General features: G+C 46.0%; 1 protein-coding gene across 2 annotated transcripts in view; it reads left to right on the forward strand.

Annotated features, from left to right (window-relative positions):
• The window catches only part of UBP1 (upstream binding protein 1), a 64,715-nt gene that overhangs the window by 33,374 nt on the left and 3,866 nt on the right, over positions 1 to 27,475 (forward strand). The window contains exons 3-15 of one of the 2 annotated variants that reach the window (XM_040246306.1): positions 6,564 to 6,640; positions 10,987 to 11,092; positions 11,524 to 11,630; positions 13,477 to 13,629; positions 13,733 to 13,843; positions 14,291 to 14,398; positions 19,479 to 19,582; positions 21,733 to 21,787; positions 22,038 to 22,131; positions 24,651 to 24,741; positions 25,376 to 25,482; positions 26,314 to 26,456; positions 27,138 to 27,189. In XM_040246306.1, the coding sequence (XP_040102240.1) occupies positions 6,564 to 6,640; positions 10,987 to 11,092; positions 11,524 to 11,630; positions 13,477 to 13,629; positions 13,733 to 13,843; positions 14,291 to 14,398; positions 19,479 to 19,582; positions 21,733 to 21,787; positions 22,038 to 22,131; positions 24,651 to 24,741; positions 25,376 to 25,482; positions 26,314 to 26,456; positions 27,138 to 27,189 (1,308 nt within the window). The remainder of the gene's footprint in view (positions 1 to 6,563; positions 6,641 to 10,986; positions 11,093 to 11,523; positions 11,631 to 13,476; positions 13,630 to 13,732; positions 13,844 to 14,290; positions 14,399 to 19,478; positions 19,583 to 21,732; positions 21,788 to 22,037; positions 22,132 to 24,650; positions 24,742 to 25,375; positions 25,483 to 26,313; positions 26,457 to 27,137; positions 27,190 to 27,475) is intronic. The other variant, XM_040246307.1, reaches the window with a different exon arrangement.

Raw genomic sequence — 27,475 nt, forward strand, 5'->3', positions numbered from 1 at the left:
GTGAAGAAAGCTGAACACCAAAGAATTGATGCTTTTGAACTGTGGTGTTGGAGAAGACTCTTGAGAGTTCCTTGGACTGCAAGGAGATCTAACCAGTCCATTCTGAAGGAGATCAGTCCTGGGTGTTCATTGGAAGGACTGATGCTGAAGCTGAAACTCCAATACTTTGGCCACCTCATGCGAAGAGTTGACTCATTGGAAAAGACCATGATGCTGGGAGGGATTGGGGGCAGGAGGAGAAGGGGACGACAGAGGATGAGATGGCTGGATGGCATCACCGACTCGATGGACATGAATTTGGGTAAACTCCAGGAGTTGGTGATGGACAGGGAGGCCTGGTGTGCTGTGATTCATGGGGTCGCAAAGAGTCGGACACGACTGAGCGACTGAACTGAACTGATGTCAGAGAATGTCTTGTCTGTGTTCTCATCTGCCTTGGGAGACTAAGAGTATATTTGGTATGATCTATGTCAGAGAATGTCTTGTCAGTGTTCTCATCTAGGAGTCTTCAGGTGTCATGTCTTAAGCTTACATCTTGAAGCCATTTTGAGTTTATTTTTGTGCATGGTGGTATGGTATGAATTCTGACTTCATTGATTCACGTGTAACTGTCCACTTTCCCAGCACCACTTGCTGAAGAGGCTTTTCCCTTGTTATAATCTGCCTCCTTTGTTGGCAGTTGACTGCAGGTGTGTGTCTGTTTCTGGGCTCGCTGTTTCGTTGATCCTGTGTGTGTTTTTGTAGCAGGTACTGTGCTGTGCTCTTTATTGTCTGATGTCTGGAAGAGTTGTCCCTCCTGTTTTGTTTTGTCTTTTTTGTCCTTCAGGATTGCTTTGGCAATTCTGGGTCTTCATAGTTTCTTACACATTTTTGGATTATTTGTTTCTGGTTCTGTAGAAAATGTCATGGGTAATTTGATAAGAATTGCATTATACCTGTAGACTGCTTTGGGTAGTATGGCAATTTTAACAGTATTAATTCTTCCAATCAAGAACTTGGGTAACTTCCATTTCTTTGAATCCTCTTTAATTTCCTATATTAATGTTTTATAGTTCTCAGCACATAAGTCTTTTATCTCCTTGAAAGTCAAATTTATTCCTAGGTATTTTGTTGTGATTTTAAAGGGTACTTTTTTTTTTTTTTTTTAACATTTTCTCTCTCTCTCTCTCTTTTTTTTTTTTTGATATTTCATTTTCAGTGTAAAGAAGTACAACCAATTTCTGAAAGTTAATCTTGTATTCTGCTACTTTGAGGGCAGGATATCACTTATCAGATCTAGTAGTTTTTGTGTGGAATCCTTAGGATTTTCAGTATCATGTCAACTGCGTATAGTGACAGTGTTACCTCTTCCCTGGTTACCTGTTATTTCTTTTTCTTTTCTGATTGCTGTGTCAGGGAATTCCAATTCTGAGTTGAATAGAAGTGGTGAGAGTGGGCATCCTTGTCTTGTTCCAGTTTTTAGCAGGAATGTTTTCTGCTTTTCACTGTTGATTTATTATATTGGCTGTGGGTTTGTAATAAATGGCTTTTATTATGTTGAGATATGTTCTGTGTATACCCACTTTGGTATTTAGTGGGTGCTGAATTTTGTCAGATGGCTTTTTTGCATCTATTGAGATGGCCATGTGGGTTTTGACTCTTATTTTTTTAATGTGGTACACTACATTGATTGATTTGGGTATATTGAACTATCCTTGTGAGCTTGGGATGAATCCCACTTGGTTGTGGTATATGGTCTGTTTTATGTGTTGTTAGATTCGATTTGCTAATACTTTGTTGAGAATTTTTACATCTGTGTTCATTCCAGATACTGGCCTGCAGTGTTCTTTTTTCTTGGTATCTTTGTCTGGTTTTGGTCTCAGGTTGGTGGTGGCTTCATAGAATGTCCGTGAGAGTGTTCCCTCCTCTTCAGTCTTTGGGAAGAGTTTGAGAAGGGTTCGTATAGACTCTTCTCTGTATGTTAAGTAGAATTCGCCTGTGAAGGCATCTGGTCCTGGACTGTGGTTTGTAGCAGGTTTGGCTGGGGGTGGGTGGGGGGAAGCCGTGCCAAGTCTTCCGCAGTTCTGTGGCATGCGGGCACTCTTTGTTGCGGCCTTAGGATCTTAGGTTGTAGGCTGCTGGGTCGTCAGTTACAGTTTGCTGGATCTTTAGTTGTGGCACCTGGGATCTGGTTCCTTGACCAAGGAAACCTGCTGCATTGGGAGTGTGAAGTCTTGCCCCGGGGACACCAGGGGAGTTCCCATGGGGAGTTTTGTGTGTGTTTTAGTCTCTGTTTCCTCTATGGTAAGTATTATTTACTTCCTTCTGATGACTTAGGTTTTATTTGTTCTCCTTTTTCTAATTCTTTTAAGTTGTAAGTTAGGTTGAGTTGTTTTTTCCCCCCCCTTGAGGAAGGCCTGTATCGCTATGAACTTCTTTCTAAGAACTCCTTTTGCTGTGTCCTGTAGATTTTTTTATAGTTGTATTTTCATTTTCATTTGCCTCAAGGTATTTTAAAATTTCCCCTTTGATTTCATGCTTGATCTGTTAGGTTTATTTGTTTTAAATTTTTATTAGCGTATAATTGCTTTACAATGTTGACCCGTAAATTTTTTAGTAGAATGTTTAGTCTCCTTTGTTTCTGTTTTGCTCCCCCCCACCCCCACCCCCACCCCCATGGTTTATTTCTAGTTTTCACGCTGTTGTGATAAGAGAAGATCCTTGAGACCTTAAATTTGTTGAGGCTTGTTTTGTGCCCTTGTATGGGATCAGTCCTAGAGAATATTCTATGTGCACTGGAAAAGAATATGTATTCTGTTTTGTTTTTTTTTTTTTTTTTTTGATGAAATGTCCTGAAAATATCAGTTAAGTCTACCTGTTCTGTTGTATCATTTAAGATTTCTGTTGCCTTACTGATTCTCTGTCTTGAAGTCTTTAGCTATTATATTCTCGTCAGCTTTTCCCTTTATGTCTGTTAGTCTTTATGTATCTGGATCTCCTTTATCAGGTGCATATATGTTGACAAGTGTAAAATCTTGTTGTTGTGGTTCTTGTATCACTATCTAGTGTCCTTTATCTTTAAAGTCTGTTTTCTCTGTTAAGGGTATTGCAGCCCCCGTTTCTTGTCTTTTCTGTTTGCATGAAGTATCTTTTTCCATCCTCTCGTTGTCAATCTATGTGTGTCCTTTGCCCTAAAGTGGGTCTCTTACAGCCAGCGTAGTTGAGCCTCTGTTTTCTTTTTTAAAATCCAGTCTGCAGCTCTGCATCTTCTAATCCGCTGACATTTAAGGTAATTATTGATAACTATGAGCTTCCCTGGTGGCTCAGATGGTGAAGCGTCTGCCTGCAATGCAGGAGACCCAGGTTCGATCCCTGGGTTGGGAAGATCTCCTGGAGAAGGAGATGGCAACCCACTCCAGTATTTATTGCTACTTTACACCTCTTTTCCCATTGATTTTATATTTTTTCTTTTTCCTTTTTTTGTTTTTCCTTTTGTGGTTTCATGATTTTCTCTTGTATTACACTTCTGTTCTCTTCTTTTTGTTTTTTTATGAACCTGTTTTGTTTTTGATTTGCGCTTACTCTGTTTTTCAAGACTATCTACCCCTTCTTTTATCTCCTTCCCCTAGACAGTTAGTCATATGGGCTCAAAAGATATTATAGGGGGAAAAGTCTATGTTCTCTTACTCCCTCCCCACCCCTATTTTATGATTTTGATGTCTTTTTTTTTTATATCTTCACCACCTCCCCAGTGGCTCAGTTGGTAAAGAATCTGCCTGCAATGCAGGAGACCCGGGTTCAATCCCTGGGTCAGGGACATCCCCTGGAGAGGGAGATGGCAACCCACTCCAGTATTCTTGCCTGGAGAATTCCATGGACAGAGGAGCCTGGTGGGCTACAGCCCATGGGGTCACAAAGAGTTGGACACAAGTGAGTGACTCACACTTTCACTTTGTATCTTCATGTTTATCGTTTCACTGTTCATTATGGTTATCATCTCTCTCACAGGAATTTTTTTGATTTTTAAAAAATGTGTGTGCTAGCTTATTTAAGTGATTTATTTTCCAATTGTGGGTTTTTCTCTTTCCTATAGATTCTTACTTCTTTACTACCATGTAGGGAAGAATTTTCAATATTTTCTTTAAAATAGGCCAAGTATTGCTGTATTCTTTCGGTTTTTACTTGTCTGAGGAATTCTTCATCTCTCCTTCTATTCTGAATGATGATCTTCTTGGGTAGAGCATGTCCTAGGTTGCAGATTTTTCCCTTTCAGGACTTTGAATGTATCCCTTGTGGCCTGCAGCATTTCTGTATAGAAATCAGCTTGTAGTCTTATGGGAGTTCCCTTGTGATGAGCTGTTTTTGTCTTGCTGCCTTTGGAGTTCCCTTTTAACTTTTGCCATTTTTACTATAATATGTCATGGTGTAGGTCTCTTTGGGTTCATCTTGTTTGGGGCCCTCCATGCTTCCTATATCTGGATATCTGTTTCCTTCTTTAGGTTTGGGAAGTTTTCAGCCATAATTTCTTCAGTTACATTTTCAGTCCCTTTTTCTCTTTCTCTCCTTTCTGGAATCTCTGTTATGCTTTAGATTATCTCATAGGTCAGTCTCTTATATTGCTTTCTTTTTTTTTTTTTTTTAATTTGGCTTTCTAGTTGCTGTTCTGATCTGATAATTTACATTATTCTACCCTCCAGATCACTTATTCTTTCTTCTGCATTATTCATTCTGCTATTCATTGCCTTTAGCTCAGCTTTTGTCTCAGGAAATGAATTTTCTAATTTTTCTTGGCCCCTCTTTATACTTTCTAGTTCCTTTTTACAATAATCTGCACTTCTATCAATAGCCTTTCATAATTCCTTCAATATTTTCATTACCTCCTTTTTGAACTCAGTGTCTATTAGATCAAAGAGGTCTGCTTCATTGTTTATTCTTTCAGGGAAATTCTCTTAGTCTTTTAACTAGGAGTGGTTCCTCTGCTTCTCCATATTACTTATATTCTCTTACTCTGTGAGTTTAGGAAAAACAATTATCTACTGTGGTTTTGGAGGGCTGTTTATATATGGGGATGTCCCTGTGTTGTTTGTGTGGGTTTGTTTAGTATGAGGGCTGTTTTTAATACAGATGCCTGTTGCCTCTGCACTCAGCGTGTGCTGGTTATCCGTCCCTTGATAGAGGGTGTGTAGATGCCAAAACTGCGGTCTGGTCGTGGGGTCCTTGGCAGTGGCCCAGCCGCATCCCTGGGGCACGTGTAGCAGTGGAGGCAGCTCCCCGCCACTCCTGGATATTCATCTGCCTTTTTAAAAGATCAGTTCAGATCCATTGGTAAGTTGTGCTGCAGATTTAACTGTAAAGGGAAAAAATCTCTCTCTTGCAATACAGGTGTTTTTTTCATTTAATCTCTCTCGGTGTGTTGAATTAATGTAAGGACTGTTCTTTAGTGGTATATATGGCAGTTATTTTCCTTTACCAGCCCTAGAGTGGTTTGGTTGTATTTTGGTAACTTATATTTTGACTGTATGATCTTATACCCTTTGTATGTTTTTTTGTAAGCCCAGTGTAGTGTGGGTAAGATATTGGTAGTTTCATCATAGAGAGCCTTAACTTCATATGGACTAGAAGCCCTCTTTAATTACTCCTAATTTTCTACATATCAAATTATGCTTTCGCTTTTATTATTTAATGATAGTTAATCCAGAAGTCTTTTTTAGTAAATCTGGAGCATATTACTTAACTTTTGGCAGCAGCTTATTTTCCTAATTAAATAGATTGGCTTGTGAGAATCTACTTGTGTTTTTTTATGGACCAAAATTGAGCAGTGACAAAATGTAAGTTGGATTTACCTGACACAAGGAAGAAGGCTCCAGGGTTAAAATTTGACCCTAGCTCACACAAAAACCTGTCCACAAATGTCACCAGTATGATTATTTATAACAGCCAAAAAGTGGAAACAACCCAGATGCCTGTCAGCTGTTGAATGAATAAGCGAAATGTGGTGTGTGTGTTCAGCTGAGTAATTTGGCCATAAGTAGGAAAGACTGACACGGAAGTGAAAGTCAGTCACAGAAGGCCACATGTGTGAGTCCATTTAAATCAAGTGTCCCACATGAATCCCAAGAGGCAGAAGGCAGATTGGGGAGTGACGGCAAGGGGCCAAGGTGGGAGGCTGAGAGGGGAGCTGCTCGCAGGCGTGTTTCCTTCTGATGACAAAGGTGCTCTAAAGCGAACAGCAGTGACGGCCGCTCGAGTCTGCATAGGCTAAAAAACAACTGCACACTTCAGAAGGGCGAATTTTATGGCATGTGAGATATATCTCAGTAACGCTGTTAAGAACATTGGTTTCAGATACTGTGTGTATGTGTGATGAAACTGTAGTGTGAGAGGAGAGTGAGGTGACCAAGAGCTCGTCAGTCTTCTGTGAGTGGAAGAAGGAGAGGGTGTGACATGCAGGAAAGAGAAAGACCAACCCACGCTTGCTTCTCTAAGAAATTAATACTGGGTCCTTGTGTGTTTGAGAGAGAGCTGAATACACAGGGTTAGATTCTTGACATGGCATGTTTTTGATACGCAGTTTTTACATGTAGGTCAGTCTTACGAAATTCGAATGCTGGATAATCGGAAAATGGGAGATGTGCCTGAGATCACTGGAAAACTGGTAAAGGTAAGGACCTCCATTTACATTCTGAAAAGATACTGAAACGACTCAAAAAAATAGCAGTTTTGCTACAAGAGTTTCGTTTCTTGTTGCCGGAGTTATTAACAAATTATTTAATGTCACTTAAAGGAAGTAATGGGTTTATTAAAACTTAACTTTTTGAGCTATATTTTGTTTACTTCTCTGTAAAATAGGAATTATAGCAGTTACTGAGTGAAGTGAATATCAAGGCCCTCTGGAAACAAGGTGCCATAGAACAGTTAGCTGTAGCTGAGCAAGGGTGAAAAACCCACTACTACATAACAAAAGCTTTGTTTCTCTTTAAAAGACACCTTAGGGGAAAAGATACTGTGGGAGGAGGTGTGAGCGTTACTGTGATACTTCTAAAGATCCTTTTATTTTACCTCTTAAAATTTCTCTTAAGTAAAATTTTATTTCTTCACCTTACTGAAGTATCTGAAGAGTCATTCATTCCAGGCATGCTGCTTCTGCTGCTAAGTTGCTTCAGTCGTGTCCGACTCTGTGCGACCCCATTGATGGCAGCCCACCAGGCTCCCCCGTCCCTGGGATTCTCCAGGCAAGAACACTGGAGTGGGTTGCCATTTCCTTCTCCAATGCATGAGAGTGAAAAGTGGAAGTGAAGTCGCTCAGTCGTGTCCGACTCTTAGCGACCCCATGGACTGCAGCCCACCAGGCTCCTCCGTCCATGGGATCTTCCAGGCGAGAGTACTGGAGTGGGCTGCCATCGCCTTCTCCGCCAAACCCAGTCCTTCTAGGGTTTTCAGACCCACCCCTGGCTCCTGAAGTTCCGTGCATGGTGGATCCTGCTAGCCTGTACTTGTCCCTCCCCACACCGCGTAACATCAGAACTCTAGAGCGTTTCAGGGCAAGGGTTACGGAAGAAGTTTCAGTGGGAAGAGGGAGAACTTCAGTGGGGCTGTGTTAGTGAGAGAGAAGCAGGACTTCTCTCTGTCCTCCCATCTTCCTCCAGGGAGGCCCGCTGGGCCCTCAGTGCGGAGAGGCACTTGGTTGGAGAGGCCCGTCCCTTTTCAGAAGCCGAGCATGGGGAGGGCACCGGGGCACTGATGCTGACAAGCCTAGCGCACCCCGAAAGCAGCCGCCCAGCGCCGCAGGCCTGAGAGCCTCTGAGCGTTTAGGAGCACAACGCTCCCAATCCTAGGAGGGGTGCTTCCTGCTGGAGCACCGTTATGCCAACCTGGAGTAAACACCCAGGCCTCTCCTGACTCCTAGGACTCCCAGCATGCTTGGAATGGAAGGCAAGGGGTGACTTACCTATTCTCACATGTGCCATTTATATGTGGAGTCCATCATGTCTGTGCTGCTTCAGTGAGTTTGGTCGTTTCTCTAGAGGGTGAGTCAGATGACTATATTTTTTTTTACCATTTGTTGTTGTCCAACTCTTTGTGACCCTATGGACTGCAGCATGCCTGGCTTCCCTGTTCTTCACTATCTCCTGGAGCTTGGTCAAACTCATGTCCATTGTGTCAGTGATGCCATCCAACCATCTCATCCTCTGTTGACCCCTTCTCCTCCTGCCCCCAATCTTTCCCAGCACCAGGGTTTTTTCTAATGAGTCAGCTGCTCACATCAGGTGGCCAGAGTATTGGAGTTTCAGCTTCAGCATCAGTCCTTCCAGTGGATATTCAGGGTTGATTTCCTTTAGGATTGACCGGTTTGATCTCCCTGCTGTCCAAGGGACTCTCAAGAGTCTTCTCCAGCACCACAATTCACACTCAGCCTTCTTCATGGTCCAGTTCTCACATCCATACATGACTACTGGAAGAATTACAGCTTTGACTTTATGGACCTATGTCAGTAAAGTGATACCTCTGCCTTCTAATACACTGTTGGGTTTGTCATAGTGTTCCTTCCCAGGAGCAAGCACCTTTTAATTTCATGGCTGCAGTCACCCCTGGCAGTGATTTTGGAGCCCAAGAAAATAAAATCTGTCACTGCTTCCACTTTTTCCCCATCTGCCTTGAGATACTGGGACCAGATGCCATGATCTTAGTTTTTTTTAACGTCAGGCTTGAAGCCAGCTTTGTAAAAATTCACTCATTTTGCTTTCTCACCTGCGGTAAACACTGATCAGATTCACCTTTTTATAAAGGTGTCAGCATTGTTCCCAGTAAGCAAGCCTGGATTGGTTATACTCTGCTGGACTTAGTGACAAATAGAATTTGGTCAGGGAGACTCACACCTCTCATTTTCCAGAGTCCAGGAGGCTTATCATCAGTGTCAATTCTCTCAGCATGACCTGGTTCCAGCTCATCATTGCCAGACAAGTATTGGGCATCCTGGCAAACCTTTGCCAGATTGTACCACACCTGGTTACTAGTCAGCCTAGTAATATGTTACTTAAGGGACGATGTGGGTGGACTCTGTTGTCATTGTGACAGTCACAGGGTTACTTTCTAAACGGTCTTAAATTAGTTTGATCAGCCACTTGAGAAACCACATGTCTGATTTTTGGTGGATGTGAGTACGCCAGTCACGTCCTGAGAGCTTGTCTGGGATTCAGAGTTACAGTTAGTTACTGCCAGAGACTTCAGGATGAATCCCTTTTTCTTGGTCTGGCCGCGTCACATGGCGTCTTAGCTCCACAGCTAGGAATCACACCTGTGCCTCCTGCATTGGAAGTGCGGAGATTTAAACACTGGGCCACCAGAAAAGTCCTCAGGATGGATTTCTTAAAACATCCTTTTTCAGCTAGAAGAGCCCCTAGAAAACTCTGCAGCTATCTAGAGTTTAATTTCCTGCCCCCATGATCTTTGACTCGCTCTTGAAGGGAAGTCTTCGGGATCAAATGTTGCTGAGCCGAGGCGCTTGGGAGCTTGGTGATGTGCTTGGAATGCTCAGCATGCTCTCTCCGCTTGCTCTGTGTCTGTCTTCCTGTTAGCGCTCCTGTGCGGCTCATACTCTAGGTGCATCGTCTCCTTTTAGTCGGAACTTCATGGTGGCTCAGATGGTAAAGAGTCTGCCTGCAGTGCGGGAGACCCAGGTCCCATCCCTGGGTTAGAAAGGTCCCGTGGAGAAGGAAATGGCAACCCACTCCAGCATTCTTGCCTGGAAAATCCCATAGACAGAGGGGCCTGGCAGGCTGAAGTTCATGGGGTCGCAAAGAGCCGGATACGACGTCACTTTCCAGAGGACAACTTTTTCCCTTTCCAGTCTCAGTTAAGAGGTGTTTTTTTATATCCTGTCATTTCCCAAGGGTGGTCCTCCCTTCATCTTCCTTACTGTGCTCCTTAGTCTGACCTAGAAAGGGCTTTAGTACAGTACTGTACCCTAGCGTATTCTCATACTATTTTTATCTGAATTCATGGATTTGAGCTGGTTCTTACTAAATATGAGAGAATCAGAATCATGACATTTTCTGTGCTGCGCTTTTAAATGGTTCTTTTCAAAGTACGTGTCAGCTTTGGTTTGGACAGCATGTGGTTTCAGGGAAGGCAGGGGCACTAGTGGTAATATTTCTGTGTATGGCTAACAAGTTATTTCCTGTTGCATCCAGCAGGGATTCTACTGGAAATGGATTATCTTACTCCATCATAGTCTGAGAAGTAATTACTTATAAATGTGTCAGAAACACTAATTAGTGCAAATATGGTATCTGAACTCATTTTGATGACCTGTTTATCCTATCCCTGAAACAAAATAGTAGTTGGCAGGTGAGGGAGGGATGGGTGGAGAGCAGAGAATGGCCTGCAGTTTGTGGGCCAGAGTTAAAGCCTTCCATCGGAATTAACTTGAGTGTTTGGATGAAGTCTACCTGTGTTCTTTCCTGTTTTGTTTCCCTTGCTTGCCTCAGATAACCTCACTTGCAGTTTAAATTAATTTTGTATGTACGTCCTGGTGGGGAGGGTGGCAGTTCCCCACCGTCACCCCATGCCCTTGACACTTTGAGGGAGGGGGTCTTAATTCCCTGTACAGGGATAAAACCCAGGCGCCCTACATTGGAAGCACAGAGCCCAAACCACGGGAGAGCCAGGGTCATCCCTAATGTTTCCTTTATAGAAATATAACTCTTCCCAATTTCTTATGGACACAGACCTTAATTTTTAATTACAATGTCAAATTTTTTAATAAAAATTTTACCTAAGAAACCATTTTATTCTTGTTATTTGAGTTAGAATTCTTTGCACCAAATATCATTAATTGTACATATAACCTAGGTATCCAAGAACAAGACAGCTCACTTGCAAACTGTGTAAATTAGAGTTTGCTTTTGTATGCTTTTCTGCTATAGATTAATGTGTAAGACGTGAACACACTTGTGCTCTTTAGCTGGGACAGTCTGAAAGTGTTCATTTCCCCCACTTATCCCGTAGAGCATCATAAGAGTTGTATTCCATGACCGACGACTCCAATATACAGAGCATCAGCAACTTGAAGGTTGGAAGTGGAATCGCCCCGGAGACAGACTCCTCGACTTAGGTACAAGTGGCGCAGAAGAGCCCCTGTTGACGCACTAGCGCCACACCGTGCGTGATTGGGTGGGGAAAGGTTTGGTGTCAGCAGATTCTGTGGGGCTTGAGTAGTTTTATAGTTAAAAATGAAGTTGGGGTGTGTGTGTGTGTGTGTGTGTGTGTGTGTGCTTAATGGAACTGAGCCAGAAATTTTACGAGTTTGAAATCATTTAGACCATTGTTGACTGGCATCAATCCCTCATTTTCTTAATAAAATGAAATAGAAACAAACCATGGTGGGAGAGAGCATGACGCACAGTAAGTGGGCTCTGAGGCTAAAGTGATTGACCATGGAGAACACTGAAGGAAAAGGGGCGGGGTAGTTTCATTAGCACACAATCTTCTTGGTTGTGACCTTTTAATTGGTTTGTTCTTATGTCACTTCTTTTTAAAATGCAGATATTCCAATGTCAGTAGGAATAATTGACACAAGGACAAATCCAAGCCAGTTAAATGCAGTGGAATTTCTGTGGGATCCTGCAAAACGCACATCTGCTTTCATTCAGGTTTGGAGTTTCACATTATTACAAGCTCGCTAGCCTCTTCATTCAGAAGGCCGTGGTTGAGACTGAATTCTTGGTGCAGGATCTTATTTTCCTTAAATGCTTATTTGTACACTGTCTTGTAATGTCTTTTGTATACACAAACATACACTGTTAAATTGGAGTTAATCTACTAAATTCAACATGTATAGACATTAACATATAGAGACCATCTGATGTGTAAAGCATTATTTAAATACTACGTTTATCACTGGTAGTAACAATAATCAAAACTTCTTATCAGAATGCATTTCTCTGGAACAAAACCTACTTTTAAAGGAGATGATTGAAAAGTATAGTTTTAAGAAAAACTATACTATAAAACAGAGAAAGCAGTGGCACCCCACTCCAGTACTCTTGCCTGGAAAATCTCATGGACAGAGGAGCCTGGTGGGCTGCAATCCATGGAGTCGCTACGAGTCGGACACAACTAAGCGACTTCACTTTCACTTTTCACTTTCATGCATTGGAGGAAACAGCAACCAACTCCAGTGTTCTTGCCTGGAGAATCCCAGGGACGGGGGAGCCTGATGGGCTGCCATCTATGGGGTCGCACAGAGTCGTACACAACTGAAGCGACTTAGCAGCAGTAGCAGCAAGCTATAAAGAGTATAGTCTAGCTTTGTTTAAAAATATTTTAACAGTGAGAATTTCAAACCCCCATAAAAGTAAGAGAAGATAATGAATTGGTCTGTGTGCCTGTATCCTGGCTTCTACAGAGACTATAATTTCCCCTTAGTTTCTTGGTGGAATACTGTAAGGCAACCCTCGGGCATTTCATTTGACTTGTGAATGCCCAGTTTGTATCTCCTAAGATAGTATATGTAAAATAAAATCAACAGTAATTCTAATATTCAGTATATTAAAATTTGTCAGTGGTGGAATTAAAATTTGCTGAGTAGGTGATCTTTATATAGAAAAGGAAGATTGCTTTTAATTGCTGACCAGCCTAAGTAGACTCTGGTTTGTGTGAACTTTAGAGAATCTTTAGTATTTTGTATTTTTGGGTCCTCCAAGCAGTGTCCCCCCATCAGCTAATAGTCACTAGGGCCGTGTTACCTGTTACTGTCTCATATTGTTCCATCTGACGGGCTGTCTGGTTATGTGGTGAATGAGAGGGATGTACGAGCTGGCCGTATATCTCAGTCTTAGTGTAGAGACCAGTTTAACCTTGAGTTCTTCGAAGAGGAGACGTGTCGCCGTCAGAAATCACTAAAGTCTTGCTACTAACACTGTGCGGTACCCTGGAGCTGTCCCCGAGGCGGCATAGGAAGAGGGGGCAGAAGTGGTGGGAAACGCGTCCACCCTCAGGAGCCTCAGATGGATGCCCCTGGAGCTAGGGATGAGCCTTGAGGACTGTGAAAATCCCAGGCAAAGTGCCACAGGCTGATGACACAGGAACAGCGGCGAGGTGGCCAGCTGGCTGGGTTTTGGGGTCCTGGCAGTAGAGGGCAAATCCTGGGGCTGTAAGTAATGGCGTGAGGGTTCCTGAGGATTGAGCCCCGTGCAGGTTCAGGACCATGGGTCTGGTCTGGGGCAGGGGTCAGGGACAGACTCAGGAAGGCCACTGCACTGACAGTGCTCATCGCCAGAGCCCGTCCTGCGTTAGAGGCGAGGCCCCGGAGCGGGCAGTTCAGAAAGGCTCCACTGGATCTGGGAAGGGAGAGTCCTGACATATAGCTGGCTCATAGGTGGGAGTCTGTGTGAAAGGCTCTTGAGTTTCCCTGTGGCGGGACTCCTGAAAGGCAGCAGGGCCAAGGGTGGCCAGTGGGCAGGACTTGGACCCATTTCAGCTCGAGTCCTCTTCTAGGTGCACTGCATCAGCACCGAGTTCACGCCCCGGAAGCACGGAGGTGAGAAGGGAGTGCCTTTTAGGATCCAGGTTGACACCTTCAAGCAGAATGAAAATGGAGAATACACAGATCACCTACACTCAGCTAGCTGCCAAATCAAAGTTTTTAAGGTGAGAGCTGGAAAGCAGGCTTTGAGGAAGTGAGGCCTGGCGTTGCTTGCAGAAGGTGTGTGTCTGAGGCCTGATAGATGAAAAGGTCTGCTTTGTTTTTAAGCCAAAAGGTGCAGATAGGAAACAAAAAACGGACCGAGAGAAGATGGAGAAGAGAGCCGCGCACGAGAAGGAGAAGTACCAGCCGTCCTATGACACCACGGTCCTCACAGAGGTATGCGGGCGCCTCCGGCTCCGAGGAGGAGCCGGGCCGTGCCCTCCGGCACTGCCTCTGAGGAGGAGTTTCGGCCGCGAAGGGTCCAGGAAGATCGGGTGGTCAATGGGCATGATGTTCTTGGTGAAGTCTGCGGGGAAAATACTCTCTTTAAATTGGGGGAGTTTAAGTGTTTGGTTTCCTGGGTGGGGTCTGGAATGAAGATGCTGAAATCCCAGTCGGGTCTCGGAAGCAGACTTACTTTAAAATCCCCGAAGTTGGTTAGACATTAAGCCGGGACCCAGAACGTCCGATGTTTGTCATGTCTGGGGTTTTGCATCTTCCTAAAACCTTGGAATCCTGCTGGTCGGACATTTGTTAAATCGGATGGTGGAGACATAAACAGGGTGTTAGATCTTTCTCTGTGTAACGAAAAGACATTGATCCCAATCTTTGGTGTTTGTCCAGATGAGGCTTGAGCCTATAATTGAAGATGCAGTTGAACATGAGCAGAAAAAGTCCAGCAAGCGGACTTTGCCAGCAGACTACGGTGATTCTCTGGCAAAGCGAGGCAGTGTAAGGGCTTCTGCTTCTCTCTTCATTGTGCAAGAACCCTTGTGCAGTGTTAGATATAGGACCGACTCCCACCGGAACGTAAAGCCAAATTTGTGTTCTGATGTCCTTGTCCTGATTGGATTTGCTTTTGTTTAGACCTCCTGCTTTCTGTTGGTTCCTCACTGAGGACAATTTCCTAAATCTAACACTTTTTTAAAACAAAGTTGACCATATTGGGTGGTTTCGGAGGGGGAAAAGAAAAATGGCACCCAGAACTGTGTCTGCTCCCTGCCTCCTTCCTGTCCTCCTCTCCCTCCCTCTCTCCTTTGCACACACACTCCCTTTATGAGCACTGACAGTGACTGAACATTCTTTTAGTGAAATAGTTATTTCCATGCAATTAAAAAAGGGTTTGTTTTCTCACGTGTGCAAGTGATAAGAAAATGCCACGGGTGCTTAGGAATGGTGGCGGCAGCTCGACAGTCGCATCTGCAGTGTGCCACCCCCTGCACGTGGCGCGAGAGTGTGTGTCTGTGCTTTTGAAAGCTTGTTCGGGAGCACTGGTTGGACTGTGTTAGCGTTTCCTCTTGGCACCTACACTGTGAGCTTTCGCTTCAGGCCAGCCTAGGGCACCTTGCTGCACTCAGCCCTGGTTTCCTACAGTGTGTAGTCCAGGGGGCCCTAGGTTGAATATGAACTTGCCCAGCTTAAGAAGAAAGAAAGTCTTTATTTCATATTTCATCAAACAGTTGACAGAGGATTATCCTGTGGTATTAACTTAGATCAGCTCTATACTTGCAGTAAATGGAAACAGAAAACATTACTGTTTAAAAATAGCTGTCATCATATGTATTAATGGCTACTGTATTTATCACTGCAGAGTTTGTGCTATCCAGGTGCCGAAAATAGACTTTCACCCTTACACACACATTGGTAATTAACTGTGGACTATGAAAGCCACAGGCACTATCACAGGATTATTATTTCTGAAGTAAAGCATTGAGTGAAAATATTTTAAATGCTTCTGTATGTAGTAAAACTGAAAATGACCTTCTCTGAGAGGTAAGGGGCCCCACACGTTGCATCTTCTTTAAGTGGGTTTTTGGACTCATACCACAGGTTGTATGGGACAGCTGTACACTCCCTTCCCTCAAACGCCCACCCCTCCAGCTTTATGTTTCTAGTCCCCTCATTTCCCAGCTGAAGACGCAAATGGTTCTCAGTAAACTTTTTGGGGGGGAAACCCTGGTAACTCAAGTCACTTTCCCTCTCTTGTTGTAAACTAAAATGAATGGGTTCTGATTATAAATTAAATGTGCTATAGCCCAGAACGAATTTGTAGATAGTAGAACTGTTAAGAATTCATGATTCTTAAGTCTGAAGTATGCAAAATGTCAGCAGATCAGTGAGCTGTCAGCAGATCAGCATGTCTTCTGGTGTGCGTTGCTTGCTGCCCCAGACTGTGTTTGGTTTGGTTAAGACTAGGAGGTAGTTAGAGCTCTTCTTGGAAACCTGTTAAAAACAAGGTACAGATTAATTCTTTAGAAAAGAAAGTCTGTGGCATTTTGTGTATTTCTTCGAGTGCCTACAAAAGTCGGCCAGCATTTCTTACAGTTCTCTGAGAGTGACAGTTGGCTTTCAGTAGGAAGATCCACACTTACCTGCTGAAGCTGCAAGGTGCTGTGTGAGAGTCCTGCATGCACAGAGGCCACACTGTGGGTTCCCGAGAGCCCAGCACCACTGGACCCTCCGCATCTCTGTTGGTCTTAGCACCGGAGCTGTGTCTCATGGGCCTGGATTTGGGCTGTCAGGGCCTACTGTGTGCCAGTGGGTCCTCGTTTTCTGTCCCTCCTGGGGAGGGACTTTGTTCATAGGGCGCCAAAGGTGCCACCTGTGGGCCCAGGTCGGGTATTGCTGGAACCTCGCTGAAGCAGTACCATTGCTTACTTGTAAAGCCAGGGAAGAATGGCAAGGTAGAAGAAACACTGAAAATACTCCTTGGTGTGCCTGGACCCTCCTGCTGCTGCTGCTGCTGCTAAGTTGCTTCAGTCGTGTCCGACTCTGTGCGACCCCATAGATGTCAGCCCACCAGGCTCCCCCGTCCCTGGGATTCTCCAGGCAAGAACACTGGAGTGGGTTGCCATTTCCTTCTCCAAAGCATGAAAGTGAAAAGTGAAAGTGAAGATGCTCAGTCGTGTCCGACTCTTAGCGACCCCATGGACTGCAGCCCACCAGGCTCCTCCGTCCATGGGGTTTTCCAGGCAAGAGTGCGGACCCTCCTAGGTTGAGCCTAAGAAAAACCTAGGGAAAGTGCAGACGGGAGAGTCTTGATGTTTCATCCAGCCTGGCCGTTGAAGAACCTGCGAAATCTGTCTTTTCTAAAAGTAGAGGCCAGTTTGCATTGAGTGCTGGTTTTCCAGTGTTCAGTGAATGGAGTCACTTAATTATTGGGCAAGTTTCAGATGTCAGTTAACAGCCCTACTTTTCTGTGCTAGAAGAATCTAGATACGTAAAAGTGAAATGAGCATGTTGATGGAATTACAGTAAATCTGGTGTCTTTGCTGTACTTACTACCTGCCATGCTTGGAGCTATTGAAGGCTTCATTTCCTCGGTGTTATACCTGGCAGTAAGGACCAAAGCTGATCTGGGAGACTCGCTAGGAGAAGGTCAGAGCTGCTTAGACGTGTATGTTCTGCTGTGTTGTTGGAGTCTGCACCGGGGAGGATGGTGTAGCAGGAAGACCTGCCGCGCAATGAAGGTGGCCATGAGCATTCGGCGCCAGCGAGTCAGGAGGCCTGCCCGGCGGCTCACAGGGCCTCGCGCTCCTCATTCTGTAGGTGCTGAGGAGGTCTCACCTGGTAAGCTGGAAAGAACAAAGGCCCTAGTTTGCAAAGAGTGGGCATTGTGCAAATGTCATGTACAGTGAAATCGGTGTGACATGCCAGCAGTTTAGCATGGCATTGCAGCCAGCTGAGATGTCATTTAGCTGTCAAGTTGATGACAGTTGAAACATCAAGTCTGCAGTCATTTTCTCTGTTTCTGAGGGACTGCCTAATGGGTAGTTGTGAAGAATGTTAAGATTCTGGGACTTCGGTTTTGGTTTTCGCCCATGTTATTGATGGGTGTCAGACACGCTGCTGAGCTCCTGTAACCTTTGGGGAGACTTGGTTTCTGTCCTCAAGAGCCCTTCAGACTAGTGATCTTGACTTCACACAAAAGAATTCTGAGAAAGAGTACAATTCCCTTGCACATTTTAAGATTGACATCTGAAAGTTTTCATCGTAAATTTAAATAGTTGCAAAGGAACTAGTTTTCTGACATAGTGAATATTTGTATGTATGACTTAAGATGAAGCCAGCACATTATTACCCTCTAAGTTTGAAAGCTTGGTGGCTCAAGTGGTAAAGAATCTGCCTGCAGTGCAGGAGACCCACGCTTGATCCCTGGGTCAGCAAGATCCCCTGGAGGTGGGCATGGCAACCCACTCCAGTATTACTGCCTGGAAAATTCCATGGTCAGAGGAGCCTGGTGGGCTACAGTCCATGGGCTTGCAAAGAGTTGGACATGACTGAGTGACTAACACTTTCACACTTAACTTCTTGATCTCGTGTTTTCTCTTTAATTCCCGTTAAATAATTTTGTCCAAATAGGACATACTTTCATGCCTGAAAAACTTTTAAAAATCACCCTAACTACTTTTTTACCACAAACTTAATATAAGTTGAAATTTCATTTTTAAAATTTCCTGTGACCATATAAAGCTTAAGTCAGTTGAGGAATTTAAAACTTATTTGTACCAATTTATCAGAACAAAAAGTCATATACATTTTGATGAATAATTGCTAAGTACAAAAATAGAATTGTTATTGGAAACATATTTTGAATGATGAGGATAGAATTTATTATCAATTTTGTGTAGCTAAGAGAAACTTTGTTTAGATATGTTGATTTTCCTTTTCAGCAGCGTGTCATTCAGGCCCTGGAACTCCTTCTGAGATCCCTGCCAAAAATCCCAGTGATCTCTTTTTTCTGTGATCTGGTGGATCCATCTCAGTGTCTGTCAGCTGACAAGGTGTCTTCCTGAATTATTCCGAAAGCAAACAGTTGAAACTCCTTGGCACGTAGGATGTTTCTGGAGTCATGTACTTCCTCAGTATCCATCCTAGTACCTTTGAATGGTCTTTAGCCCAGTTTTTGGCAGAGTCTCGTAGCCTGCAGCCATGGCGAGAAAGGAGGCCTTTTCGTGTCAGTCGGGAGGAGGCGACGATGCCGTGGACCCTGGAAACCGGGGGTGTAGTCAGGCTTGGAAAGGACACCGTGGTGAGGGCTGGAGCCCCTCCGTCCTCAGCAGTCGTGACCTCCTTGGCCTGCGCAGCATGTGTTGGCTGCGCCTAACTGTATAGTTAATGTGTCTCCAGATCTGCAGCTCTGTGTTTGGTCAGAATTGTGAAAACCATTGAAGTCCACTCTGCCCCTTCCAGACGATATGAACACATAGCTAGATGGCTGCAGGCAGTACCCTCTGCAGCTCTGGTGTTGTGTCCCTGGGCCTGTCTCGTCTTACTTGGGCATGGCGTCCACCCGAGAGCGAGGAAGTGCCTGGTGCCGGGGCGCCTGCTCCGCGGGGAGGCGGGCGAGAGCCGCGCCCAGCGGGACAGGCACATCCCGTCAGCACACAGTGCTGGGTGGTGCTTCCGAGCCCGCTTGCCTCTGCTGTCGTTCAGACCTCGATAGGTGCCTCCTGGGTAATGGGTGAAGAGAAGGTGGACGTTCTCGAGACCACAATGTAGCGAGACTTAAGTGCACATCTGAAACACCTTTAGGAAAGTTGGCTGCTGTCCTCAGTCACCTCAGGGCCTGTCTGAGAGTAGTCAGGGTCAAGATGCTACAACAAATAACATTTTCACTGACGCACATACACGCACGCGCACACACACACACAGAGTCAGTCTGATGTGTTTCTGTGAGGTTGCTTGATGAATGTCAGGTGTCTTGTGTTTCATGATCTTGCATTTGGCCAGAGTAGAGAGTGAATACAGGAATATCTGTGCCACATCCTGGAGAAGCGAATCATTCATGTATCTTTGTTTCTATCCGCAGTGCTCTCCGTGGCCCGATACCCCCACAGCCTACGTGAACAACAGCCCATCCGCAGCTCCCACCTTCACGTCCCCGCCGCCGAGCGCCTGCAGCGTCCCGGACAGGTAGCGGTGTGCATGACGCGCGCCGGGGCCCCAGGCGGCCTCGCTCCTTTAGCGCCTCTCTTAAGTCATGGTGGCCTTTGAGTGTGTGTCTGGGGTACATGGAAATACGAAACGGTCTGCTGCTGAGCAAAACTGTCTTTTCGTCACCTTCCAGCTTTTTCCTTCCTAGCCCCTGTGCCTCACACACTCAAAGCTGTGGGACTCCGAAAAGGGTGCGCTTTCAAGATATCTTCTTTGTGAGATAAAAACAACATTGATGAGGTTCATGGGTAGAGAGAAGACTGAGTTGTTAAGGGGAAACTGACTTGAATAGGTTGAGGTTGTGTTTATGATAAGGTACACTGGTCTTTGATACTCGTCATGGCAAACAAGGATTATTTTCTGCCCTGTTTCTTGCCTCTCCCAAAGACACTAATTTTAAAAAAAAAATAAGTCTTTAAACTTAGAGGAGAAGACTTTCCACTTGTAAAGGCTTGCTCTGGTGTCAGAGGTGGGCTCGGTGCGCTTTGTCCATCCTCTCTTCTGGCCTGTCAGCAGCAGCACCTGGTGAGTAGCTGGATCAGAGGGTCCTCACTCACAGGACGCTTCTTACTGGGAAGAAACACAACGTTCATAATAGAGTTAGAACCGTAGAGGAGCGAATCCCCGGTCAGCCCAGCGGGGACAGCTCAGTGCTCATGCTGCAGCCCAGGTTCAGTCCCTGGCCAGGAAGGCCTCACAGGTCACATGGTGCAGCCGGAAGAGGAAACATTCTTGTTTTTACACTCTGTGCTGGCAAGGGCGGACCCAGCTCGGGCTGCTGTAACTAAACAACACAGACTGAGTGGCTTATAAACGACAGGAGGTCACTCCTGGTCTGAAGGCTGCACACCCGGTTCCAGGGGCCTGCAGGATGGTTCTGGCGAGCAGTGTCTCCCGGGCTGTGGGCTGCGAGCCTGAGTGTTCCCGTGCTAGCAAGCAGAGTGGAGGAGGCGCACTCCCACCACCACTCACCAGGTCTCCGATCCCTCTCCTGGGGCTCCACCCTCACGGCTCCATCTACTGCTCATGTCCCAAAGGGCCCTCCTCTTAATAAACCATCCATCATGCTGCGAGTAGGGTGGTTTTTTGAGGGAACATGAACATTTAGTCTAACAGGGTCTGGTGAGAAAAAGAGAGGGGAAAGAAAGGCTTTTTCCCTGAGGAGATGGATGGCTAAGAGGCCATTGTCTCCGTGTAGGTTACTGTGCTTCAGGAGGAGGAGGTCACTCCTGGACTTGGGACCAGAGGGCACTGAACAGTCTTAGAAAGCTAAGAGGGGAGTGATGAGATCACGCACACGCCGGCTCACCAGATCTTTCCTGGGACCCCGCTGTGGTCCCCGCACTGTTAGGGGTGCCATGAGATGAGTGAAGCCCCATCTGGAGGAGCTCAGGCTCCAGTGGGCGGGGGACAGTGAACAGTTGGCATGATGGACCCGAGAAACTGGGGTGTGGGTGCTGAGAAGGGACCCAGAAGGCAAGTGTGCCCCCCAGGGCAGCTGCTCTCACTCTTCCCGGGAAACACAAGGATGGTGGCACACACCGGCTCCTTTTGTTGTCTTGAATTTCACCCTCTTTAACGGTGGATAAATGGATTCATTAAAGGGATATTATTTTCTATTTTGGCTTAGGTTCGTTTAGATCATTTATAGCACATTATTAAAGTAGACTCTCTTGCTGTTACTTTGCACTGTTTCCCTTAATTGATTCTCATATTTTTTCCCTAACTAAAATGAATGAGAATCCTTCATTTTCCTGGCACCCCTGGCAATGGAGCCCTTGTGTTTCATGAAACTTGACTTTCTTGCTAAACAGATGGAGAAGCTGCAAATGAAACCATCTCCTGATGTCGTCGTCGTCTTCTTTTTTTTTTTTTGGCCACATTTGTGTGGTTTGTGAGATTTTAGTTCCCAAACCCGGAGTCAAACCATGGCGGTGAACGCACCTAGTCCTAACAACTAGGCCACCAGGAATCGCCCTTGTGTCTTGACCGTATTCCTGATCAGTGGTGCAGATACTCTTTGCATATTTACATCTGCTCTGTCCCACAGTGTCACATTCACCTAGTATCCTTTAATGTCTTAATTCAAAAATATAACAGTCATCCTTTTCTTCCTTCCTTATCCCCAGCAATTCATCTTCCCCAAATCATCAGGGAGATGGAATTCCACAGGCCTCTAGTGAAGTAAGTGTCTTTACCCTAATCTCTCATGCATTCAGGGTCCTGCATCGTGAAGCCTCTGACAGAGATTTGAATCACTGTTCGGGTCACCGAATACTCACACCTCTGCTCTTTGTGGGTGTGTTAAACTTTAAACCTGTATGATTTCTGTGTTGTGTTTAAATGTTCTTTATAACATGCCAGGGACTTGGGTGGGTTTTTTTTTTAAGTCTTAATAATTTCTTCTGTTTACGTTCATTTTCTTTATTAATAGCAACTTCAGCCTTCAGCCACGATCCAGGAAACACAGCAGTGGCTGCTCAAAAACAGATTCTCTTCCTACACAAGACTGTTCTCCAACTTCTTAGGTATGTTTGTGTTTGTGTACACGCACACATACATCGTTTACTTATTTGTTTCTGTACTATTATTAGCCGTAATTAAATGTTGGAGGAGAAGCTGTATATAGAATCATCAGAAGTTGCCCAAGCCTGTAGGGGAGGCCTTGTGTCCCCCCAGCGTCCCCAGGTGTGGCGTCTCGCAGACCCTTAGTGCAGTATCGGAACAGGAACTCGATGCTCTTTCACCAGGTTTACGCGCCCTTGTTTTTGTATAGGTATAAGTGCTCATGCACACTTTTTTTCCCTGTATTAACTTTATGTGAATAACTTCGGCTTTGCCTAAGTTGCCAAGACAGCGCAGTTGCCCCGGTGCGCCCTTTACTCAGCTTGCTACGCGGCTGTAGTCCGGCATCGAAACAGGAGGCTGGCGTTGGTGCCGCGTGTGTGCATGGTGTCGTTGCCGTCACACCTGTCGGCTCGTATAAACGACCAGCGCCGCTGGAGTCAGGGTATAGAATGGCGACAGCGCCACAGGAGTCTCCCTAAGCACCCAGTACCCCTCTCCCACCTTCGCTAACATTTGGCAACCATTAATCTGTTTTCTGTTTCCATGATTTTGTCATTTTGAAAACCTCACATAGGTGGAGTCTCACAGTATGTTGGCTTTTCTCCCAGCATCATGCCCTTACGTCTGTAACGTCTAAGAGGTTGCGTCAGTTACTCCTCTTTATTGCTGTGTAGCATTCTGGGGTAGGGATGTACTCAGATGTGGATTTTTACAGACATAGGTTTTCTCTTGCCTAGTAGGCTAAGGAAGTATTTAGATGGAACGTTAGAAGGGACCAGGCGGTGCTGCTTCCGGGTGCTGTGGGAAGCCCGCTGGGAGGCACGGTAGTAGCCGGCAGGGGCAGCGTTTCCTAGACAAGCGTAGCCCTGGGCCCTTTCCCGCAAAACGCTTCCTGGCGTGGCCCGGCCTGCCCCTCCTGGGCCACAGTGCAGTGGCGGCTGGCTCTCCCAGCCTTTAAAGAGAGCAGCGCGTGTGTGCACCCGGCTGCCCAGAGCAAAGCTTGGTCTCCCACAGAGCATGGCTCCTTGTCTCATCAGCCCCTGCTGCTGTGCTCGCGCCACGACCAGCCATTCCTCGGGCAGCGCTTTGTCTCTTTAAAATGGAAGTGCGGGGTTTTTTCTCACTTACTAGCCGAGATCCACACTTTCATGATTTACCTATGGAAAAGCTACACATTTCAGTGTGTGTTGGGGAAGAGCCCCGAACACTGGGGAGCCCTGCCGGTGGCGCCTGAGTCCTGTTCTGTGAGACGCACAGTTGAGGTTGTGTGAGTGGTGGTCGCTGGGGCGTGGCCTCCTGCCTTCTGCTTCTGCTGTGAGGTTCCCCACAGTCGAGAGGTGGGGAAGGCGGCTTCCTGCTCCGAGCCCGTCGGGCATTCAGAGAGGACCATGCCCGTCCAGCTCTGTGCGGGTGGTGGCTGTGCTCCCAGGTCGCTCCTCTCCGCTCCTGTTGGCAGAAGGCCCTGGCAGAGGCGACAGCACCTGGCTCTGCCCCCCGACGCCAGAGACAGCCCCGTCGGCACTCATGCCTCACGGGAGACATGCTTCTCTGGTCTCTCTTTCACAAACTAGAAAATTAGGAGACTAACATTCAAGCCCTCAAAAGTAGAGAACTCCATTATCTTGTTACATATGTGAGTGGATATTTATCCTATGGAAGTCATGCTTTATTTAATCTCAAGGGCATCTTAGTTTCCCCAATAAACTACATCTTGAGCATCAATAAAGGGTGAAAACAAAAGGTTGTAGACACACTCAGACATTAAACAGAGTCTGCAGAACTTCTGTGGCACTCGACCAGCTCCAAAGCTGGATGACCAGCCTTTGTGAGTCTCATTCTGCCACTCCCCCCACCTCCCTTTTCTGTTCTGCTTTAATGCAGATCCTGGGCACCATGCCATCCACGTACGCACCAAATATTTACAGAGGATGTCTTCAGTGTGATATGCAGTTCTCTGCCATGCTTTTGTATTAAACTGGCTACTGTGGCAGAGTTGTTATTGTTGGACTGTATGTAGCAGGTTACAGAACACAGAGGCCTAATCCCAGCTCTGCTGACAACCTGGTTGCCTTTGGGCAGGTCTGACTTCCATTTCTTTCTTCTGTAAATTAAAGATCGGCCTGGGTCATCTCACGGTGAACTGTCGGGTCAAGATCATGTTAATCCTTGCAAGCACCACTCGGCCAGAGTAGGCCGCACGGCGGTCCTGTGCTGGGAACAGTCCGTCCTGTCAGCCAAGCTTGTCGTTATGATTAACCGGCCTCTGGGCTTCGAGCTCCTTCTTGACACAGGATGAGAGAGCCAGCATCCTGTGTCTGAAGGACAGGCGTGTGTGTGTCTGTTCATGTGGACGTGCACACATAAGAGAGCTGCGATGGTTTCGAAGGACACTGAACTGAAGACGGATGCCACCAAGCAGCCTGTCTTGCTGGATCTTATCCCAGTTCCTGGAGAAGATTCTCTTTTTGCTCTTCTCCAGGTGCCGACTTGTTAAAACTGACCAAGGAGGACCTAGTACAAATCTGTGGTGCCGCCGACGGGATCCGGCTCTATAATTCCCTGAAGTCAAGGTAAAACACAGAGTTTAAAAGGGGCTGTTCTGCTTGAAATGAGGATGTGCCCTCGCTTGTGCGGGGCTGTGGGCAGCTGGGCCACGCTGGGCTGCGTGTGCGCGCCTTCAGGCAGGCCCAGATGTGGTGCAGGCACTGAGGGCAGAGGCAGACTCAGGGCTAGAAATGGGGCCTGCACGACTGGGTTTGCTGCCAAGAAAACAAACTTCTCGTTTCGGTCAGCTCTACGGAACCGATGGTTTTCAAGGCCCTGTACCCTACTGCACAGTTGTTAGAAGCGTACGCTGTGTTGGCGTTCAAGATCCATTCACTGTCGTTGCTATTTCTAGACTTGTGGTGTGAGAATTGCATTAAACTGAGTTTTACTGATGTTAAACTGCTGACGTAATGTTGAAACTCAAATTCACCAGCATCTGACTGACCATCTCAATGGTTTAGAATCTGGATCATCAGATTAGACCACCTGTGCTAACCTGTGATAGTTGATGTGAGGTGTGTGTCTTCATATTCTTACCCGTAGATTGGTATAATGAAGTAGCCTTGTCAAGTTCTCCTAAGGAACTAGCCCGTAGCGCCCTGTAGCTGCGCATGCGCAGCGCCTCCCAGGCTCACGAGCGCCGTCTTCTGGTTGCAGGTCGGTGCGGCCCCGCCTGACCCTCTACGTCTGCCGCGAGCAGCCGGCGCCGCAGGGGCAGCAGCCGGTGGCCGGCGGGGGCGACAGCAGCAGCGCCGCGCCCTTCGGTGGGTATGGTCAGCGGGTATTGGCGGGGGTACTCTGCTTCCTGTCACGGCCCTATGCAGTGGGTGGAGGCGGCCGCTGAGAGGCAGCGCCCTTTTGCGCTGTTCTGATGAAGTTTCATCAACGCGCGCAGGCAGAGTGTGGCAAGCCCTGCCGCAGAGCTCCTGATCGCTGTTTGGCGTTCATCAGTAGCTGAGCAGGACCTGCGGGGGCCCGGCTCCCTGTGGGTGTGCTGTCCCGGTGGGGCCCCGGGGCTTCTCTGGAGCCAGCAGCCCCCTGGGCCTGGGGGCCGCTTCCTTAGCTTCTCTTGCATTTTCACACTGTTCTGAATCCTTTAGGGGACACGTAGCTCTTATTCTTTCAGATAAATTTCCAATAGTAGGTTTACTGAATCAAAAACTGACCTCTTTGGAGTTCTTTTTATATATTGCTAGAAACACTGTATTTTTGAAAACAACTTTCTTTTGCTATAATTTATATATCATAGAATCCTTCCATTGCAAGTATACAGTTCGTGTAGTATGCACAGTGTGCAGCCATTGCCGTCATCCAGTTTTAGTCTCATTGCTCCACAATGATCCTCCGTGCCCATCTGTACTCTATTCCTGTTTGTGTTTAATAAAAATTATAACCACAGATATTTTTGTACAGAGGTTAATGTTAATTATATGTGTACTCATAAATAATATATTTAAATGGATAGTAAGGGGGAACTACTCATCTTTTTTCTATCTTATTTCTTTAGTACTTTGAAAGGTGTGACCTTCCCATAGATCAGGTGGAAAACAGATCAAAGATGATTGCTAAAATGCTGTTTGTATTTTTTATTTCAGTTTATCATGCAATCTACTTGGAAGAAATGGTTGCCTCAGAAGTTGCTCGAAAACTTGCGCTGGTGTTTAATATTCCTTTCCACCAAATTAACCAGGTTTACAGACAGGGTCCCACTGGTATTCACATTCTCGTTAGTGATCAGGTAACTGGCATGCCCTTTCCTCCTTCACACTGGTGTTTGCTTTTGTATGTACTGCTGGAGAGCTGTAGGAAAACTCTGTGGCCTCTTGCCAGTACTCAGGAGTCAGAGTTGGGAATCAAAATTGGGAGGAATTTATAAGCAAGAGTTGAGGTATCCTGGGTGGCAGAAGGAATGCAGATTAAGGAGAACCTCAGCTCAGCTCCCACCAGCTTTGAACTCTGACCCGGTCACTGGGAGACTCCAGGTTCCTGGGGCTTTGGTCCTTTTTATGTAAAAGTGAGGCGTCTGAATGGGTTTTCCTTTGTTTTCCTATCTGATGACTGGTTTTAAGCAGCAGGGTAGGAGGGCAGTTCTTCCCGTCCATGTTCCGTGAGAAGCAAGCAGTGAAGCGCCGCTTTTTGTCAGTGTCTCTGTCTGAGAGCCCGGTGGGGACAGCCCCCCGTGGGCCCATGGGTGACGGGCCAGAGTGCAGGGACCCCCATGAGTACGAGGTCAGCTCAGGGCAGGCTGTACACCAGGTGTAGGCCCGTGACCGCATACAGCCTTCGTGAAGTGCTGTCTTGACTGTTGAGTACTGAACTTGTGCACCATGTATGTGTTTTTATTTTTTTTCTTTCACAAATTTTAATTCCTAATCAGTAAGAGTTGGATATTAATTATACATCTGCTTTATCCTTCTAGATGGTTCAGAACTTTCAAGATGAGAGTTGTTTTTTATTCTCCACAGTAAAAGGTACTTTGCATGTGTATGTGTGTCTTGAAAGGCTAGAATCATGAAAGGTGGCGTGCCTGAAATCAGCAGTAATCTTGTGTCTGGCTTTGCAAATGCTGGTTTTACCAATCTTAAATAAGTTTGAAAAATGAAGTCAGCCACATCTGGTGACAGAAACAGAAATTAGCAAATAAGAGGAGTCCATCCTTCTGGATGCCTGGAGAAAAATCCCAGTCTATTCAATCAACATTTAACTGACCACCTGATGTCAGACACATGCTAGAAAGGTCTTCCCCTGCTCTAGTGG

Source organism: Oryx dammah, unplaced genomic scaffold (assembly GCF_014754425.2).
Source record: "Oryx dammah isolate SB20612 unplaced genomic scaffold, SCBI_Odam_1.1 HiC_scaffold_9, whole genome shotgun sequence".
In the NCBI taxonomy this organism is placed as follows: domain Eukaryota; kingdom Metazoa; phylum Chordata; class Mammalia; order Artiodactyla; family Bovidae; genus Oryx; species Oryx dammah.